This window comes from Carassius gibelio, chromosome B3 (genome assembly GCF_023724105.1).
Source record: "Carassius gibelio isolate Cgi1373 ecotype wild population from Czech Republic chromosome B3, carGib1.2-hapl.c, whole genome shotgun sequence".
NCBI lineage: Eukaryota > Metazoa > Chordata > Actinopteri > Cypriniformes > Cyprinidae > Carassius > Carassius gibelio.
This window is the reverse complement of record NC_068398.1, coordinates 8,669,270-8,687,731: the sequence shown is the minus strand read 5'-3', so window position 1 is coordinate 8,687,731 and position 18,462 is coordinate 8,669,270. Positions and strand designations below refer to the sequence as shown.

Below are 18,462 nucleotides of genomic sequence, written 5' to 3'. Positions count from 1 at the left end.
TAGCTCGCGCTCCGCACCGCGCACGCAGCAGCGCCGCTGTTAGCGCTCTGATCAGGTGCCGTTCATCTCTCAACCTGCTGTGAAAGAGTTACAGCGTGGCTCATACACAAACTGCTTTCCCCTCCCCACCAACGTCACCATCCCTCCGAAACTAACAACATGGAGTCCGGTGTTTAGAGTGCAAAGGCGGTCTCCAGCGTTTGCTAAACCTATATGCTTTTCCCGGTGCTCCCGAGGGAAGACAGCGACGCTCCGGGACGCATAAAGCGCAACGCACACATGCTCTATAAGCGTCAGTGCGTTTGTGCCACTTGAATCCATAAAGGACATGGAGAGCGCGATGTGATTCATTGGACGCAGAAGATTCCAAAGACAGGCCGCTTTCCGTGAGTGTTTCACAACCCCATCCTCGCCGCAAACATCCAGAGAGATGGTTGACAGATTGTGTTCCTGGAAAAGGACGGCGTTCGCTGATAGTCCAGTCTTGACATCGCAAGTTATAAACGCATTGCAAACTGCATAGACGACCCCTTTTATTTAAGGGCTATTTTTTTCCAGTAAAAACGGCTTCCTTCGATATTATCAGCATAGGAAATGAGGCATGATAAAATAGGTCAGGCAGAGTGACACTCCTCACAAATCTAGCACAAAGATTTAGATATTCAAATCCACTCTTTCAAAGGTTGGACAGCACTAATTAATCACCAAATTAACCTCTTGAGTTAATAGACACCTTGCAAGTTTTATTTTTTTATTTATTTATATATATATTTTTTTTAATTTTATTAAAAAAAATACTTTTTAGGCTTCAGGTACATGTATATATTTGAATATGGTCAGATTGCATCCAAGTTGTTTTTTTTTTTTTTTTTGTCCAGAAATGGAGTTGCTCTTCATAATGTAGGACAGGAGAAGTGGACAGTAGTTGCACCCAGGGTAGTGTACCAGGGGACCATGGAGCCTGAAGAGGATCTCTTGACCAGGGACCCCCAAGATCTGATGTCCAGCCAAGGGCTACTGCCTTCAACATCCACCTCCTTACTCAGCTGCACCTTCCTGGTATAGTCAAGGCATCTACCAACTCACCTACTTATGCTGGGCCTTATAAAGAAAAATACATACTTTTGAGCATGTCGCATAAGAGTAGACACTTTCTGACATACTAGGTCATCATAATTGTGTTACTTGCATCCTGTCACTGTTTAAACTGCTCTATCAGTCATCTTCTCACATTTGAATTCCTCCACATTAAGTTTCATTTAATTTCCTACCATATTATAAACGAAGCAGTATGGTGATCTGCCAGTGGCAGGTCTGTTGTGCTGAGCACTCTCATGTGTTTGCATAATAACACATTTAAAAGCTAATGACCAAATACATCTTGATAAATGTTCACAATGTCGTTGCAGATTAAATATACCGTAATGTGCATAACATTACATAAATATTTTTTTTCATTAAGTTCAAATATTATTATTCACTCAAACCCCTTTATCTAAACCTCTATAATTTACTCTGTCTTGCATATATGCCTTTTTTTTTTTTTTTTTTTTTTTTTTTTTTTGTAGATGTTAATTTCAACCTATATTTAAGACATGCTAATTCTATTTTGGAATGCTATTATTTAGGAAGGATAGTATGCAATTTGGGACACAGCATTTAACTCTACTTTTTCTTTTTTGAATAATTTATATAGTTTTCCAATGAAAAAAGAAAATACTTATGGAAAATAAAAAATACTATAATATAACTATAACTATAAAATAGAAAATAAACTTACTCTATTAATAAAAAATGAAATTTGTGGGAGACATTGCTTTGATTCAGTTTACTACTTTTTATTATATTTTACAGTGATTATATACATTTTTGATTCCTGTCTTTTAACAATCAGTGTACACCTGTGTGAGAATCGTGCAACATTTTATTTGTTCCCTAAGCACAACTATGTAATGCTGGACTTGTTTCAACCCTCTGAACTCACAGGGCGGGTTATTGCATTGTGATGACATGGAGAAGGGTGATGGAAATGGAGATTCAGACGGTCCAAAATGCTTTTTCCCCACACTGGAGCATTGTGGTAAAGTACAAAGAAGTCCACGATCTTCAGCCTTCCCCTCATCTCTCACATGGGACTCCGACTCGGAGAAAGAAACCTTGGATGGTAATTGTCTCTTTGGTTCATTATTACTTTCACGTCAATGAAAAATGTCTGAATCATACACTCTCAGAAAAAAAGGTACAAAAATGTATGTGGCAGGTACACGTTTGTTCATTTTAGGTACTAATATGTACACTTTATGAACTAATATGTACCTTTAAGGTAGCAATATGCACTCTTTAAAGCTTTTGTACCTATTTTACTAAAAGTGTAAGAAACTCAGACCGACTAGAAATGAGAATCTGGAATGATTGAGCTAGTTTCAGACTGAACTAATCTGTGTTTGTACTGTAAAACCTGTTTCTCTGTGAACCGCGTTAATGGTTTTGTTTGTCTACATGCTGTAGATATAAATGTGAGTCTACTGATTTCTGTTAAGTCATGTGTATATTGTTTGTGTTTCTGTGTGGATTCCAATGGTTTATGTCAGAGGAAGAACTTCAGCACTTTTCTAACCCTCATGGTCTGGCTGCTCACAGCCCAGGAAGTCCCACCTCTGGACAACAAGAAGACAGGTGAGATACGGAAAAACTGGTTTATAGAAAAGTGTATTCATCAAGGTTTTTTTTTTTTTTTTTTACATTTGAAGGGGGTTTGATGGAAATAAATATTAAGTTGTAACCCATTCATCCAGTTTTATCCTTATTCTTGCAGATTGGACCTTGATCTGTGCCAAGAACCTGTGGAAACCAAGCACTTATTTCTTGAGAAGATCCCACTTGCCCCCCTGGAGGTGGAGAATCAAGGAGATTTTACATACATTGAGATGAAAACTACAGACTACGACTCTACTAAATGTAGAACAAAATGTAAAAGAAAGCTTAGAGTACCTCAACACATGTTTTGATTGTCAATAACATCCTGTCATATATAAAAAAATCATGTCATATATTAAATCAATAAAGACTTTTGCGGTTTACTTGCAGTGGAGCAAGACAAAGTGAGCTATCTACCAGATGCTACACCAGAAGAGGGATGCCAAAAAGACAAGAAAGAGGAGCAGAAAATGCTCAATAGTAGAGGGCAGGAAGAGAAGCTCACCAAAGAGCCAGATGTATACACCTTCCCAGGAGACTCTGAGCCAGAAAGTCCACCACCTGGACCCTGGGCGCACTGCACCTTCATCCAACGCCGAAGAAAAAAGAGGGCCATATTGAGGCCTTTCTCTGGCTTAGACACTTGGCAGCACACAACGGGAGCTGGCAGGAAGACCAGAGGAAAACCCTCTGGAGCAAAGGAGCATAGGAAAACCACAAGGGTTGGGGAAGGGATGTTCAAATTGAAAGAGGAAAAAGGAGAGAAGGTACGGGGAAGGCAAAGGTCAGTAGTAGAGCATCAACTGGATGGAGACCTCTCCCAAGAGATTTTTACATGTGTAGAATGTAGCATTTATTTCAAAAAACGCACCCATCTACATGAACACATGCAAGAGCATGGACAGGTTGGTAGATCTGGGAAGAAATGCCAGGGCCGAGACAAAACCTCTTGGAGTGGACATCTTAATAAAAAACCTTTTCAATGTATAGAGTGTGGTCTGGAGTTTGTAGACAAGGTACTCCTGTTAGATCATCAGCGATGCCATGAGGAGTCACGGCAGAAAATCCTTAAAGAGATCAGAAAATTAAAAGAGAAGGATAAGCGAGTGGCAGAGCAAGCCAGTTTCAGTAAGGCATCAGAGCCAGTCAACCAAGAGTCAACAGATGTTAGCCAGTTTGTGTGTCTTAAGTGCAACTTTAGCTCGGATTTGCCTCAAGAACTTGCTGAGCATTCCAAGACGCACAACACTCGAACAAGAGCTGGTGTCTATCGAACCTCACCCCGCTTTCAACAGAAGTCCTGCAAGAAAGGACAAGTTCAGTCCCCTGCAGATGTTACGTCAACTCTTGTCACATCACCTCTTAACAAGAGGTACCCCATCCGGGCATCCAAAAAATCAAAAGAAACACAGCCCGAAAGTAGCACTTCACAGGTGGACTTTAGTTCGTTGTCTTTTCAAAGTACTTCTGCAACCCCAGGAGAGGCCGCAGAGCAACCTGATGATACAACTCTGCATGAAAATACAGACCCTGGGGAAGAGAATGTTCTACAGCCTCAGCATCTCGTGTCATCTCCGCCAAACCTGAGAGCTGCTCCGCGGCGTAAGGATGTGGCATTCAAGAGTATAGGGAATAAACGCTCAGTCCGGGCCGCGAGGGGTAAACTGGGGCGCACAAGAGTGAGTACAAGACTGGATCCTAAGTCCACTCTTAATCCCGTTATGAAAAAACAAGTCCAAATCTCAAACCAGTCCGAAGATAAGTGCCAGAAAGAAGACATTCCAATACCTGAACCAGAACATGATCCAAAACAAGACTCCAAAACAGGTAAGTCAATTACAAGTTTATTATACCAAGGTCAGTCAGTGAGTAGCCTTGTAGCTAAACTGGCAAGGTGGTAACAATGGCGAGACTCAGAAGTGCTCAGGGAACAGTAACCGTACAAACCTGGATGCCCTAAAAATTGCTCAGATACATTATACTTACCAGTGTAATGAAAAAGAGAGGCTGTAAAATGTCATACAAATAATGAAATATTTGCTAAAAAATGTTGATACATTTTCAGAAAGGTCTGTATTTTTCATCAATATTTTCACCATCTCTTTATAACATTGTCACGTGATATAATACTGTCACCACAATGAGAATTTGCCTTCACATTTCCAATTACAAATAGGCAAATCTGAATAAATACATTACCAGTACCATCTTTTGTCTTGTAGTGAATCATGTATATGTGTGTGTGCACTATAAGTATTGTATTTAGAGCCACCCTTGAACCAAAATTTGTGTAGAGCGACTCCCTGTTTGGCCACTGGTTAAAGGAGTGTAATGAATTCCATTGGCCGGTTATAATTGTGGGGTGTTACTTCCTGTTCCATTGGTGGATGCTCGCTATTAGCCACTGCTGGTGGTGTACAGACTTTCTTTCCTTAATTTTTATCGTAGGAGAAGAACCTTTCCCAAACAGTTTTCTCAGTCTGTGGCAATAGTCAGGAAGGACCAATTCTTTAATGTTGGGCAAATGGCAAGCCTTGAAATTCTAGAAGTTCACTTGAATCATGCTTGGCCATAAACTTAAGCTTAAACATAAAGGGAAATCCCAGGTTTCACCCTGGTCTGAACCTGGTCCCTTCCACTGCAGACTCTGTGGAGATACCTGCCTTGGCCTCGCAACTGAAGAGCAGCTTCTCAGCCAGCCTCCGAGGGGCAGCAGAGAGGCTGGGGTTGCTTGAGGGGCAGCAAGCCCAGCTAAGAAACGAGTTACCCCTCATCCTCATAGAGTCTCTCAGCTCTGACCTCCAAACTCCCCTCTCATGCAGCAGGGTGATGGGTGAGTGATGAGCAGAGCCACTGAGATCGTAATCGGTTGCAGAGTAGCCAGGCCAAGCTGTTCCTTTTGTATAAAATGAGCCCAGAAATGAGAATTATGTAATCATTTACTTACCATCATGTTCCAAACCCATATGACAGTCTTTCTTCCATGGAACACAAAAGGAGAAATTCTGGTGGACATTCACGATGCTTTTTACTTTTTTTTGGAGCAACTTTGTTGTATAGAAAAAAGTAGCATGGACAAAAGTAGTTTGGGAGTATGTGAGGGTGAATAAAAGATGACAGACTTTCCGTTTAGGTCAACTATTCCAGTAACTCAGCTTGTCACCATACTCATTGCATCCCACATACATTTTGTTTGCATTTGACCATTAAATTGTGCCATACTGGTCTTGAATTTATTTTTTTATATATCTATATATATATATAACTGTTGAACACTCTGTAACAATCCACATTAACCCCACCAGAGACGGAGCTAACTGCTAATGATCCAGATCTCAAAGCCAACTCCTCCTCACCAAAGAACAGCAAAAAGCTTGAAGCACAGGAGGAACCACCCAAACTCAAAGAAGACAAATCTGATAGTCAGGAGAAGGTTAAAGAAGAAACACTCGTTACTGCAAATCTAGAGGAGGATGATGATGATTATATAGATGATGACGAAGATGAAGAGGATGTTGTTAGTCATCTTATTGATGCATTAACTGAGGAAGATGATGAAGATGATGATGGAGAGGGGTTGTTGACAAGTGTGGAAAGAAAATGCCCTTATTGTCCAGATCGATTCCATAATGGCATCGGACTAGCCAATCATGTTAGGGGTCACCTGAACAGAGTGGGTGTCAGTTACAATGTTAGGCATTTCATCTCTCCGGAAGAGGTCAATGCCATTGAAAAGAAATTCTCATACCAGAAGAAGAAGAAAAAAGGTGAGGATGCTTTTAAATGTAAATGTAGCCTACTGTTGTTAATGTTTATTAACTTGATGTCTCAAAGTTTAGTTGCCTACCACACAGAACCAGAGGCTTGTTTTGATGCTCATCTCTCCATTGCTACCTCTAGTTGCCAACTTTGACCCATCGACCTTCAGCATAATGAGATGCGAGTTCTGCAGTGCTGGCTTTGACACCAGAGCTGGTCTCTCCAGTCATGCCCGAGCCCATCTCAGAGACTTTGGCATCACCAACTGGGAAGTCACGGTTTCTCCCATTAATATTCTCCGAGAGCTTTTTGCCAAGCATCCAGATCTTGTTCTACCCACTGCACCCACACATACTCTCCAGTCAAGTCAAGAGCAAAATTCTGACGAGGAGCAAGAGTGCAGGAAAGACATGAAGGATGAGGAGAACATGACAGCGGGACCCACCACTCTTTCTTCTGACTCTCCAAAACGGTGCTGGAAGGAAGAGCACTGTAGAAGTAAACTAGAGGGTAAGTGGATGGGTTTTACTTCTGCTGGATCTCTCAAAAACTTTGTAAAATTAAGCTACGAGTAATGTCATAGTTCTTACTTGGAAAGTTTTTTTTCTTAATAAAAAATAATAATATCAATATTATTTACATTAAAAAAAATTGTCACTACTCAAATGCAAGTGGGCTCAGCTAATGTCACTATATAGTTGTTTTACTTTGATCACCTTTTTGTTTCCTAGTTATTTTTTCTTTATGTTTAGATGTTTTAACCGGCTTTTCAAAAGTTAACGAGGCAGTACATTAAGTGTGTATCATTTACTCATGTTACTTTTCTATTAAATAAATAGACTTTACCTCATCTGCACTGTCAGAAGTCCAAAATAAACTAAAAGAAAACTTAAACGCTTGTGCATGCCTTGGGATTTTTGTAATGCCGTCAGGGGCAGTTGTGTAAGCAGATGTAAAGATTAGTATATGGTGCAGAACACTTGTTAATTTCTTAATGCAATCTTCATTAATGTAATTGATGTCTGGCATTTAATATTTTGCCTAGTCTCCGCCTTTATTCGGTTCGTCACGCCTTGGTGCGTTAGTGCATGTGTGCGGGGCAAAATGGCTGCTTCCACCTCCCCGCAGACACAAACAATAGCGGAAAAATTGTCTGACTGTAGGTGCTGTAATAAGTCCGATGCGCTGCAGCCTCTGGATGGTGAGTGCATGCACTTCCGCGCCGTGCATGGGGATGCGTGAGAGATGCATATGATCGGAGCTTCGCCACTTTTATAGCTTGCATGGCATGCAATCGTGTTAACATTTAAGACAAGGTCCTGTTATACCCGATGTGCGTTTTAAATCACTAATGCTATGTTCCAGTGAGACAGAGTGCACGTACGAAAGCGACTCATTCCCCTGCTGCCTGAACAGTTTTCGATCTAAAAAGTCATGATATGTGACAATTTGCGCTCATAAAGGCAGTTTTTGATGTCCTGTCAAAATGACGGCTTCTTTATTCAATGCATATGTCTTTATGATTCTTGAAATTAGGCTGAGTCTTCGCCATTTTACTTGAGGTGCTTTTTTAATGTTGAAATGGAGCGCGCCAGCTCTTTTTCCCTCTTGTTTCTTATTTATTTTTCCGCGCAATTTCACAAAAACATATTTTTTAAGAAAATGTCAGCGCTTGTTTTCTTTTACGTTGCCCTGAATAAGTTATTAAACGGTTGGTTTTCGTGTTTAACTTAATGTATTTTTTCTCTTTATTGTCTGGTTATTTCATGGAGTGCAGTGCCATTACAGGGAATTTTCATTTTCAGTCTGAGCAGAAAAAGGGCTGATGTTGCTAGAATTCTGTCTAGGACAGATCAAATGACAGAACAGAAACGCCCACCGCAGGAACGCTTCACAGCTTATTATATTGAATATGCTGAGAAGAGCAAGACCAGCAGGAGCTTCAAAAGAAAATCAGTTTGTGCTGCTTGAATGTAGACCTGCTGAATTTACCCCTGGAGTGAATAACGTATCAGTCAGTATAGTATGTTCATCTAAAAGTTGGTCTTTAGAAATCCAAATTAAACAACTTTAAGTCAGACAGACCTGTTGTTTTATAATCTATTTGGTTGCCAGTAATTGCAATCAAAGAGCTGTGAAAGTTGTGTGCAGGGCGAGACTTAGCAGGGTGCTGGGGTGGGCTATTCCCCACTTTAACATTTTCTCTGTGCAATATGGTGCTTGAGAGAGAGAGACAGAAATGGGGTAGAAATAGTTCTTTAGTCACAGATGAATTTGTTACATTTATGGCAAAAAATCGGGATTGTGTGATGTCATGATTTGACCAAATTATGATTGGAAATTGTACAATGTATAATCTCAAAGGGGAAAAAAATTTATGTGAATTTTAAGGCTTATTAGAAGGTTGAAATATATATATATATATATATATATATATATATATATATATATATATATATATATATATATATATATATATATATATATATATATTAATTCCTTTGCTGAAATTGACATCAAACTATATATTTTCTGATTGCCTTAATAACAGACCCCATAATAAGGAAAATATTTAGCAGGTGACTTTTAATGGATAATCTTACAGAATCACCTGGCCAGGTAATTAAGCATACATTCATTATAATTATTTTTTTTATTTTATATTATTTATTCTGTGCATTAGATGAAGGTAAAGCTAGTTACAGTTTGTTTAAAGGAAACATTCATTTGAGACCTTGGTGGCTTTACCTATACAATTAGCTAATTTTAAAAAGAATGTTTCTCTATGCATATACAGATGGGGAGGAGGCAGAAGATGGGGAAGAAGAAGAAGAGGAGGTCCAATTGCCTGGTACAGATAAATTGGCTGCAAGCCCAGAAGAAAAGACCCTGTTCTCTATAGAGGAACAGAGCACTGATTCCAAAGAAATAGACACAATGGGTAATATGAATTTAAGTATTTTAATCTACTTTCAAAATAATAGCTCACCCAAAAATGAAAACCTCATCATAATTTACACACATTTTGATGTTGTTTCAAATCTGAGAATATTCTTTAAAAAAATCAACTTTTGTGTTCCACAGAAATTCATACAGGTTTGGAATAATGTGATAGTGAGTAAAATTGACAGAAATGGTTATTTATGGATGAAGTAATACTTTTAGAAAAATCTGAATTTGCTACTGGTAATTGCATTAACATTCATTTTTGAGCTGATGGGATGTTATGTTACATATATTTGCCCTTATTAGTCTGGTCTGTCACTTTGATTTTCTTTCTCTTTACAACATTTTACACAAAAAAAAAATTTATTTTCACAGTGGAGAGTCAGTAAAGGTCGATTAACTCTGCTTAGTGAACAAATGATAAAAAAAAATTGGTAAGCAGTCTCATCTAACAAAATGCTTAAGTCCTGAATCACCAATTCTCTGTTTTCCAGGCTCTAACTTGTTGAAATGTGAGTTTTGTGGTGCTGCCTTTGAGACACGTCGTGGTTTGTCTAGCCATGCCCGCTCTCACCTACGCCAGCTTGGCATCGGCATGTCAGAAAACAGTGGTGCACCCATTGATCTCCTCTACCAGATCACTAAGGAACGCTCCATTGACACACACTTTACTGGCACCTCCCCTACTGTGGAATCTCCCAAAAAGCTCCAGCACCATGCCCCTATTGTTCCTATACCCAGCCCCACAAAAGATGTTGAAACTGAAGAAGGACTGCTGGACACCAAGCCCCCTGTCCCATTCTCTATTGCGGCTTCCGCTATTAAAGTTTCCTCTTCACCAACTACTCACTCTGCAGCTGGCTCCCTGCCATCCTCTCCATTTGTAAAGTCTCGGTCCCCTTCCCCAGTGCTGAGAAAGGCTCCCATCTCTTCCCTACTGCCCGTGTCTTCCCCATTGCGATCCCAGGAGCATAAGACCTTAGGAAAGAACCAGCCTACCAACCTCTCTAGTCCGAACAAACCATTCTGGGCGCCGCAAGATACGGATGCCCCATTGAATCTTAGTAAGAAGTTATTTAATGTCCTACACACTAATAAAGAATTTCAAAGAATTTGTTGTCTTGTGGTCTTCAGTTTGCTTTGCTTTTGCTTGTTTATTGTCTGTTGTTCTTACAATCTCTTTAACTTTTCTCTTCCGCTCACACTTTCCAGCGATGGACATGGACTCTAAAGACATTATTTGCCAGTTGTGTGGTGCGTGGTTTGAAACAAGAAAAGGCCTCTCTAGTCATGCTCGTGCCCATTTGCGCCATTTTGGGATTGAGTACTCAGAATCTAAGGGTTCCCCCATTGATTTACTCAACCGGTTCATCTTGACTGATGACTTTAAGCACAGAGCAAATTCTTTTCTATCAGATGCTCCAGAAGACCTGAGGTCCCAGAAGACAAGCATGACATCCCTCTTACCCTCCACTTCCACTTCACCTAAAAGATCACTTCCCTCCAGCCCTGTCCTATATAAAACAGCAACCACTTCTGTGAGGACAACAATTGGCTCTAAAGCTACCTCAACTTCTTCCCACCCTTTATTGGGCCCACCCCCAAAGAAGCTGAAAGCCTCTTCATTGCAAGTACTTCGTTTCAGTAGTGGAGAAGTTATGTCCTTTCCTATAGGTAACAACCTTTATATGTTTTTGCATGTTTTGTCTATCTTTTGCTTCCTCAATTATGTTAGGTAATTTACACACCAAAACTGACTAAAGTATGATAAATTGTTCTCTACCAGAGCCAATGAAAGACGTGGGCTGTGAATTCTGCGGAGAACTTTTTGAGAACCGCAAAGGCCTCTCCAGTCACGCTCGCTCCCATTTGCGCCAACTTGGGATAACAGAATGGTCTGTGAATGGCTCACCAATTGACACACTAAAAGATATTATAGTCCGTCGAGGCCTGCCATCCATCAAACCTCTGAAGTCCCCCAAATCCCCCTCTTCTTCTCCAATTCCTGGGCTGCCTCGGACCACCGTCCAGTCCTCTTCCCCACCAGGGAATGTGCTTGGGCGCCCGTCTTTCCATTTTGCCCAAACTCCCAGCCACGACCAGCCTACTACACGCAAAATGTCTCCTTCGACATCTACTGCCAGCTCTTCCCCAAACGTAGAGCTCGTTAAACCGAAACCAGAGCCTGAAATTGTGGAGGTTACAATGAAAGGATCAGACATGGGAGTAAATGAAAGCTACAACCCAGAGCCACTACATTCCAGTTTAGACACTTCAGATAATGTTTATCCAGTCAACTTGGGTATGTGTTTTTTTTTTTTTACTATTAGCCTTTTCAAAGATCTTCAAGGATGACTGAATCTTTCCTAGCTCAATCTGTTGTCTTTTTGCTGTTTTTCTCCTTCAGTTATGACTCAGGAGAAGGAACCTTCCCGTGATATTCGCTGTGAATTCTGTGGTGAATTCTTTGAAAACCGCAAAGGCCTCTCAAGCCATGCACGTTCACACTTGAGGCATATGGGTATCACAGAGTGGTCTGTGAACGGCTCTCCCATTGACACACTTTGGGAAGTCATGAGGAGACAAGGCACTACCCCTGCATCTGTTGCCTTTGGCATAAAGGAGGAACCAGGACAGGATAGTGGGATTTCATTAAACAGTCCAGGCTATCAGTCCTCTGCCCTGTCCCGAAAGTCACCTCTTAACCTGCTTCACTCTGGCTCGCGTCTTCATAAGCATGGGCTGGGAAGCGTTGCCTTGTCCTCTACCTCATCTGTGGGGAAGATTTTTGGAGTGCCTCCTATGAAGAAGAAGGTACTGGTGGAGGAGGGACAGCCAGGAGAGAAAGCATTGCTCATTCAATCTAAAAATTTCTCACCTCCCCCACAGGACTATTCCTTTAGGGGTAAAGCCTCAGTGGAGAAACATGGGGTAGGCCACATGGGTAAGGTTATATTTTTGGCTAACTCCTTATTTGGTTCTTTTTGAAAAGAATTGTTTGAAAATAAAATTGTTGTGCAGTGCCTGTTTTGCTTCCATGTTTGCAAAAGAATGACTCTCAAATAAATGTAAGACCCAAGTGGAGAATTCCAAGACTTAAAATAGATTCTCATATTGGTTAAAAGTAAAAAAAAAAAAAAAAAAAAAAAAAAAAAAGAGAATATAAAGACTGGCCCTATCTTTAGATGTTTCTGGTCCATTGTGAAGTACTCATTGTTTGCATGTTTGGCACAATATTTATTGGTTTCATTGCTGTGTGAATAGTTTCAAGAACAATATGACTTCATTTTTTTTTACTTTCATTTCCAGATGCCAGTTGTGAACTCTGTGGATTTTACTTTGAGAACCGGAAGGCACTGGCCAGTCATGCTCGAGCACATTTACGTCAGTTTGGAGTGACAGAGTGGTGTGTAAATGGTTCGCCTATCGAGACGCTGAGTGCCTGGATACGCAGCCGTCCACAGAAGGCAGCAGAGATGCAGCAAAGTTATGTTCAAGGAGCCCGCTATGCCCAAAAGAAAGTATGAAAGCAACTGGAACAATTTTGTGATTCTTTACTTCCCTACCTAGTCATTGCAATTCTGTGGTGTTCTTGCTTTGAAGTTTAAAAGCTTGCTTTTTAATATAAATTAAAATGGCTGTAATCTTTTGCAGAGGTGCGGTTCTGCTCTCTCACCATCCCGTGACTCTGACTCTACAACTCCTGTTTCCCAAAAGCCCACTGTGGCCAAATGGGCATCTCTCACTTTGCCTCAAAAGAGAGCAATTGGGCGGGATGTCAAAAGTTGTCCCTGGGGGTTGTCATCACGGGGAAGTGACGCAAAAAGCAGGAGTGGAAGTTCCACTCAGCATGGCCTTATTCCACAGCCTGGCACTCATCATTCCAATAATGCACTTCCACATGCGCAGGTGGCGCATAGTGAACTCAACGTGCGTTTGCCACGAGGTCTGAGCACAGCTTCACCTTAATCTCTTCATATCCCTTTTCCCCAATCTGCCTAGAAAATCAAACTTAATCTAACAATTTCTCTTTTCTCTTCAGGATTTGAGAGACGCCCACTTAAACATCCATCACATGCTGAAGGAGGGGTGGGAGAGAGTGGCACCCCGAAACCTCGCTCCAGTACCGTTCCTGCCCTTGTGCCAAAGCCCCCCTCCACTCCACTGGTTAAACTTGTGGGTAAAATTTACTCACTTAAGTGCCGGTGAGTTGCATTTATTAGATCTGTACTTGGAAATTTGATCTAATGTACCTAGTGAGCTGCCTTGATATCTTGAATGCCTACTACTTGAACCTTGTAAGTGTTCTGTTTTAGAACTAGAATGGAAGAAATTCCATGTGCTAACAAACAGCACTTCTTACAGGCCCAGCTTACAACTAAGGCTATGTTTACAGTAGTGCAAATGTGGGCAGCCAGGCCATTGTTTTCAAAGGTTTCTGTTTTGGTCTGTTTACATTGAAATGCCACCCCGGAGTTTTCAAATGAAAACGGGGCCCTTGAAAAGCCTCTGTTTTCAAGGGTCTTAAATGCCAGAGTAATATAAAGAACAGGCGTAACTGTAGCAAAAAGGTATTTATTACTAAAACAAAAAGCACTAGTGTAAACGTAGCGTAATTCCAGTTTGCTAGCATGATGCTAAGCTAATAACATGATATGGCAATAAATATAAAGACTGCATAATACACATAAGTACTGGTTAGAATAGTCCACTCTTTAACATATTTGTTTTGATACTTTTCTCTGTTTAGTAAAATATTTATAATTGCCTTATCTACAATTGTAGCATCTCCATGTGGCAACAAGCAATTTTCTTACATTCCCTCAGCTCTCATTTGATGTTAGCGTGTTGCTATACTTGCGCTATTGAGCATAAAAGCAAATATTGCTCTAGTGTTGTCAAAAGACCTGGTACTTCAGTACCAAGTCAGTACTAAAAAAAATTAAATGTTACGGTACCAGGTTTTTTAAAGTACCAGTAGTACCGAGTATCTGGTCAACCTGGTTCTTGATGCGAAAGGTGCGCAGATGCACTCTCTTCATAACAGCAGTGAGACGTGGCGACAAATCAAATTAAAGACTTCTAGCAAGTTAGTTTTGTGTAACCCATTAAAAAACGTGTGGCATCCGCCACAATTTCAAAACTGACCGGTGCAAATAGATTTTCCAAAAGGCTTTTACTTTGTTGAAATTAACGCTGGTATTAGAGTGCTTCTTCGTTAGCATTAGCGGGCTAACACTAATATAATGACTATTGGAATTAAGTTTATTTATTAACTATTTAATGCTCCTATAACTTTTATCATGGTCAAAAAACAGGTGGACATGATGATATGTACTATTTTAGATTTTTAAACACCAGATGCTTTTAAATGAATCTAAAATATGCATATTAGAGAATGTACAAATGGTTAATATTGTTTGTGTCATATCAGTCAGAAAAGCAGTTCTGTGCTTTTTTTTTTCAGCTAACTTAGTTGTTATTCTTGGCTCTAAATTCAAAAGCCCTTTAAAACTAAATATGTACATAGTTTGGATTAAATGAAAGTGTAGTAAAAAAAAATAATTAGCATGTTTTTGTTTTGCATTGGTACCAAAATTGGTACAGAGAACCATGGATTTTCACTGGTATCAGTACCGAATACTAAAATTTTGGTACCATGACAACACGATATTGCACACATTTATGGTGTTATAATGAACTGTTATAGTAACACTGTTAAGGACCAGATCTCGCTATTAACTAACATGAATATTGGCTTTTTAGTACTTATAAGGCACATTTTAATACCCAATTTTGCTATATTTTAGATTCCTTAATCCTACATCATACCTAAACTTTTAACTATTAATAATCGGCAAATGAGTAGCTATTGGAGTCAAAAGTCTCAGTTAATGGTTAATTAATTGCAAGAACATGACCTTAAAGCATGAACATTTATATTTTTTATTAATTGTATTTTTTATTAGAGCTACTATATTGTTTTTTCTTTGTTTTATATTTATTGGTATGTTTTGCGAAGTAAAATTATATTCATAATCAGCATATCTTTCAACTAGATAACTAGACATGGCGTCTAGATGGTATGATTAAAATAGCTGTAAATGTGTAAGCCCTCAGAAACAATTGTCATTTATTTGTAATCCATTTCTTTTAGGTTCTGTGACGTGGAGTTTCACGGCCCTCTCTCGGTACAGGAGGACTGGATCAGGCACCTACAGCAGCACATCCTCAATCTTAACTACAACAAGACTGCTTCACCTGCAAACGACACTCCCGCCCAAAGTGACACACCTGATCCCAAGCCCCTAGTCTCAGCTGCTACCTCCACGTCAACTACGACCACAGCCCCCTCCACGACCCCGTCCACACCCTCCCCAAAGCCCACAACTACACCCACATCAGCCTCCACACCTACACCCGCCCCCAGCCAAGCTTCAGCGGGGCGGCCGGCTACAGCAGAGCCAGTTCCTTCTCCTGCTAATTAGGCCATGTGCCCTTCCTACATATGTATGAGATGCCATCATCTTCGGCAGTCATTTACATGATTTGTTTCTGTATTACTCATCTTTGATTATTTCAATCTCTGATCAAAGGGAGAGATTTTTCAAAAAATCTCAGCTAGCGACCCACTTACCCTGACCTACATCGCGAGCATCTGTTATGATTCAGGCGCTAGGTAGGTGTGTTGCCATGACAGTTCTCATCTCCCTTTTGTCGGCCGTAATTTATGAACAAGAAAAAGTCACAGTATAATACAAATTACATTTGTTTTGTGGATAAGCTTTGATGAGTATGTGGTGAGTTCAGTTCTGTAAGCTATTTGGCCCTTATGACTAGTATTTGTTTTTTGAAAATATCTCACAAAACTCTTTAGCTTACCAAATGTATTCTTAAATGGTCAGCAAAGTAGAAAATTACAATCAAAAAGGCACAGATATAAAGCTCACCCTTAAATGGTTTCACTATGAAGCACTTAAACAAAAAGCCTTGACCGTTTGAAACAAAGCTTATCTGTTTCTAGCATATACAAGTTCACAGTTTGTGTTAACTGTTAAAAGTTAACTGTTTCAGCTGTGATAATTGACTACAAGGCTGTACTGCCATGCAGCTATCAAAAGATACGATGTTCGTTTTAAGCAGACAAAGATAGGTTTGTGTCCTGACAGGACATGCCTTTTCTTTTCTGCAGTCCCACTGCAATCTAGACCTTGATAATGTCATTTGAATCTTGCCACTTGGTTGATCAAATTTGTCTGGAACCAATTGCTGCTAAATATTTAAATAAGCTAAGCACACTTAGTTAAATGCATCGTTTTAGCACATGACCAACAAAATGAGCATGCAAATTGTCATGCCTTCCAGTTGTATTCAACCATATGTATTTATGCCTTTGTTGCTTTTTTGTATGGCTCATTGTTTTGTAGCAAGTTTGCACAAGCTTCATGCTTTGATTAATCCGATCCTAGATCGCTCCATTTTCTCTCCATTTAATCCTGTGCTTGGCACAAAGTAAACTCTAAATGAAACAGTCGACGCAGCTGTCTAAAAGACTTCTTTGTTACTTTTTAAATAATGAAGCTTTCTGAGAAACTGCCTTGGAACAAGTTGATGGCCTGAAGTATTTTATGCTCATAAAAGTCACTTTTTTTCCCCCAGATGCATTTCAAGAGAACCCTAATTATGGCTCATCTGAATGTTGAACGAGCTTAACTTTTTGGCTACACTACATTTGAATGTTTCTCTAGAGTAAAAGGTTAACGCACTTTTATCTGCAAAGAATTAGGGAGAGTTCGTGTATATATAAAACTTATATCTTTTTAGTTTTTCTGATCGTAAAGTGCTAAGTCTGAGACTTTTTTTCTTAACAGTGTTTTTCCCTGTACCAATTTGAAGGCATTTTCACAAAAACGTAAACTGTAGAAATTTCCCAGTGACAGAATGTGCCAAAGAGAACGTGACACGTCTCGGTAGCTTTAGCTTTTGCGAGTTTTTTGCAAGTCTGTCGTTTTGTCTTTGAGCAGTTGATGGTAGCAGCAGATTTGCTGCTGTGGATTTGCTTGAAAACAAAAAAATAATACATAGAAACTGACAATTGAGTTATACTATGTGAGTATACTATACAAGTACACCATACTCGTGATGCCAGGAATTGACTATGACGATTTTTTACTGCGAATATGTTGACTGCCTCCCAAACATACGAGTGCTTTGGATCACATTTCCATATCTACACAGGAAAGCAATAACAAACCGCTCCGCTATGGATGTTTGTTGCAGCTTTCACGACTTTACTCTTGACTGTTAGGCTTTTAGTATTCCAAAAGGGAATATTATTGATATATCTAACCTAACACATGTATAGACGAGAAGAAGATTTTAACAGTTTAACACTTCAAATGTGGTCTTGATCATTGTGAATTTATTTTGATTTCTAATGCTGTGTATTTTTTAATGAGACGTGCATTCTTTTACTTGCAGTTACATACCAGTGGAATAGATCAGCGTTTTATTTTTGATTCTGTCAGTTTCTCTTTTAAGATACAGGACATTGGTGCTTGTGGATTTTTAATTGAAGATTGTTCCAAAGGGAGATTGTCAAGTCCTTTGCGCAAGGACTCTAAAAACGTGTGTCTTAAATTCAACCGCTCTGTACATCATGTTCTTGGTTAGTTAGGTCTTTTTGTGACTGTTGCCCAGTTGGCATGTGCTTTACAGCTGATGGTGTGCGTTCTCCTAAAGATCTCCTCAGCTGGTTTAGACCGCGGTGTCTGTACAAGTATTCGTGTGTATGAGAGAGACAAAAATACTTTTTGTGACTGAAAGAGAGAAATGCCATCGAAGTGTTAACCAGAGGAAGATTCGTGTGAATCTGCTCTTGAATGAAAATCATTAAATGTGATCTGAAATCTCAGCGAGTTGTGCATGTCATTTTTTTATTTTATTCATAACACAGGAGGATGATCAACAGCGCTGTAATTTCACTCGACAGAATACAACAACATTCCTCTGCATATGTCTTATCAGCGCTGGGACTGTTGTAAACAGTATGAAAGCAAA

At 39.8% G+C, this 18,462-nt stretch overlaps 2 protein-coding genes across 3 annotated transcripts in view; one reads left to right on the top strand and one right to left on the bottom strand.

The window, feature by feature from the left end:
- Positions 1-18,462, bottom strand: part of LOC127952830 (N-acetylglucosamine-6-phosphate deacetylase) — a 154,202-nt gene that overhangs the window by 99,293 nt on the left and 36,447 nt on the right. The gene's annotated exons all lie outside the window — the stretch shown is intronic.
- LOC127952807 (protein Wiz) lies at positions 137-18,316 on the top strand. Of its 2 annotated transcripts, XM_052551586.1 has the most exons (18): positions 153-386; positions 879-1,059; positions 1,987-2,164; positions 2,592-2,676; positions 2,816-2,970; positions 3,088-4,524; positions 6,003-6,464; positions 6,598-6,966; positions 9,254-9,397; positions 9,897-10,466; positions 10,615-11,076; positions 11,189-11,704; positions 11,810-12,216; positions 12,292-12,346; positions 12,712-12,923; positions 13,057-13,348; positions 13,445-13,607; positions 15,560-18,316. In XM_052551586.1, exons 2-18 carry the CDS (start codon positions 955-957, stop codon positions 15,888-15,890), a joined length of 5,943 nt encoding a protein of 1,980 aa, XP_052407546.1. In that variant the 5' UTR covers positions 153-386; positions 879-954; the 3' UTR covers positions 15,891-18,316. The 2 variants fall into 2 exon arrangements, with proteins under 2 accessions (XP_052407545.1, XP_052407546.1); XM_052551585.1 differs by having other exon boundaries at positions 137-386; positions 11,810-12,346.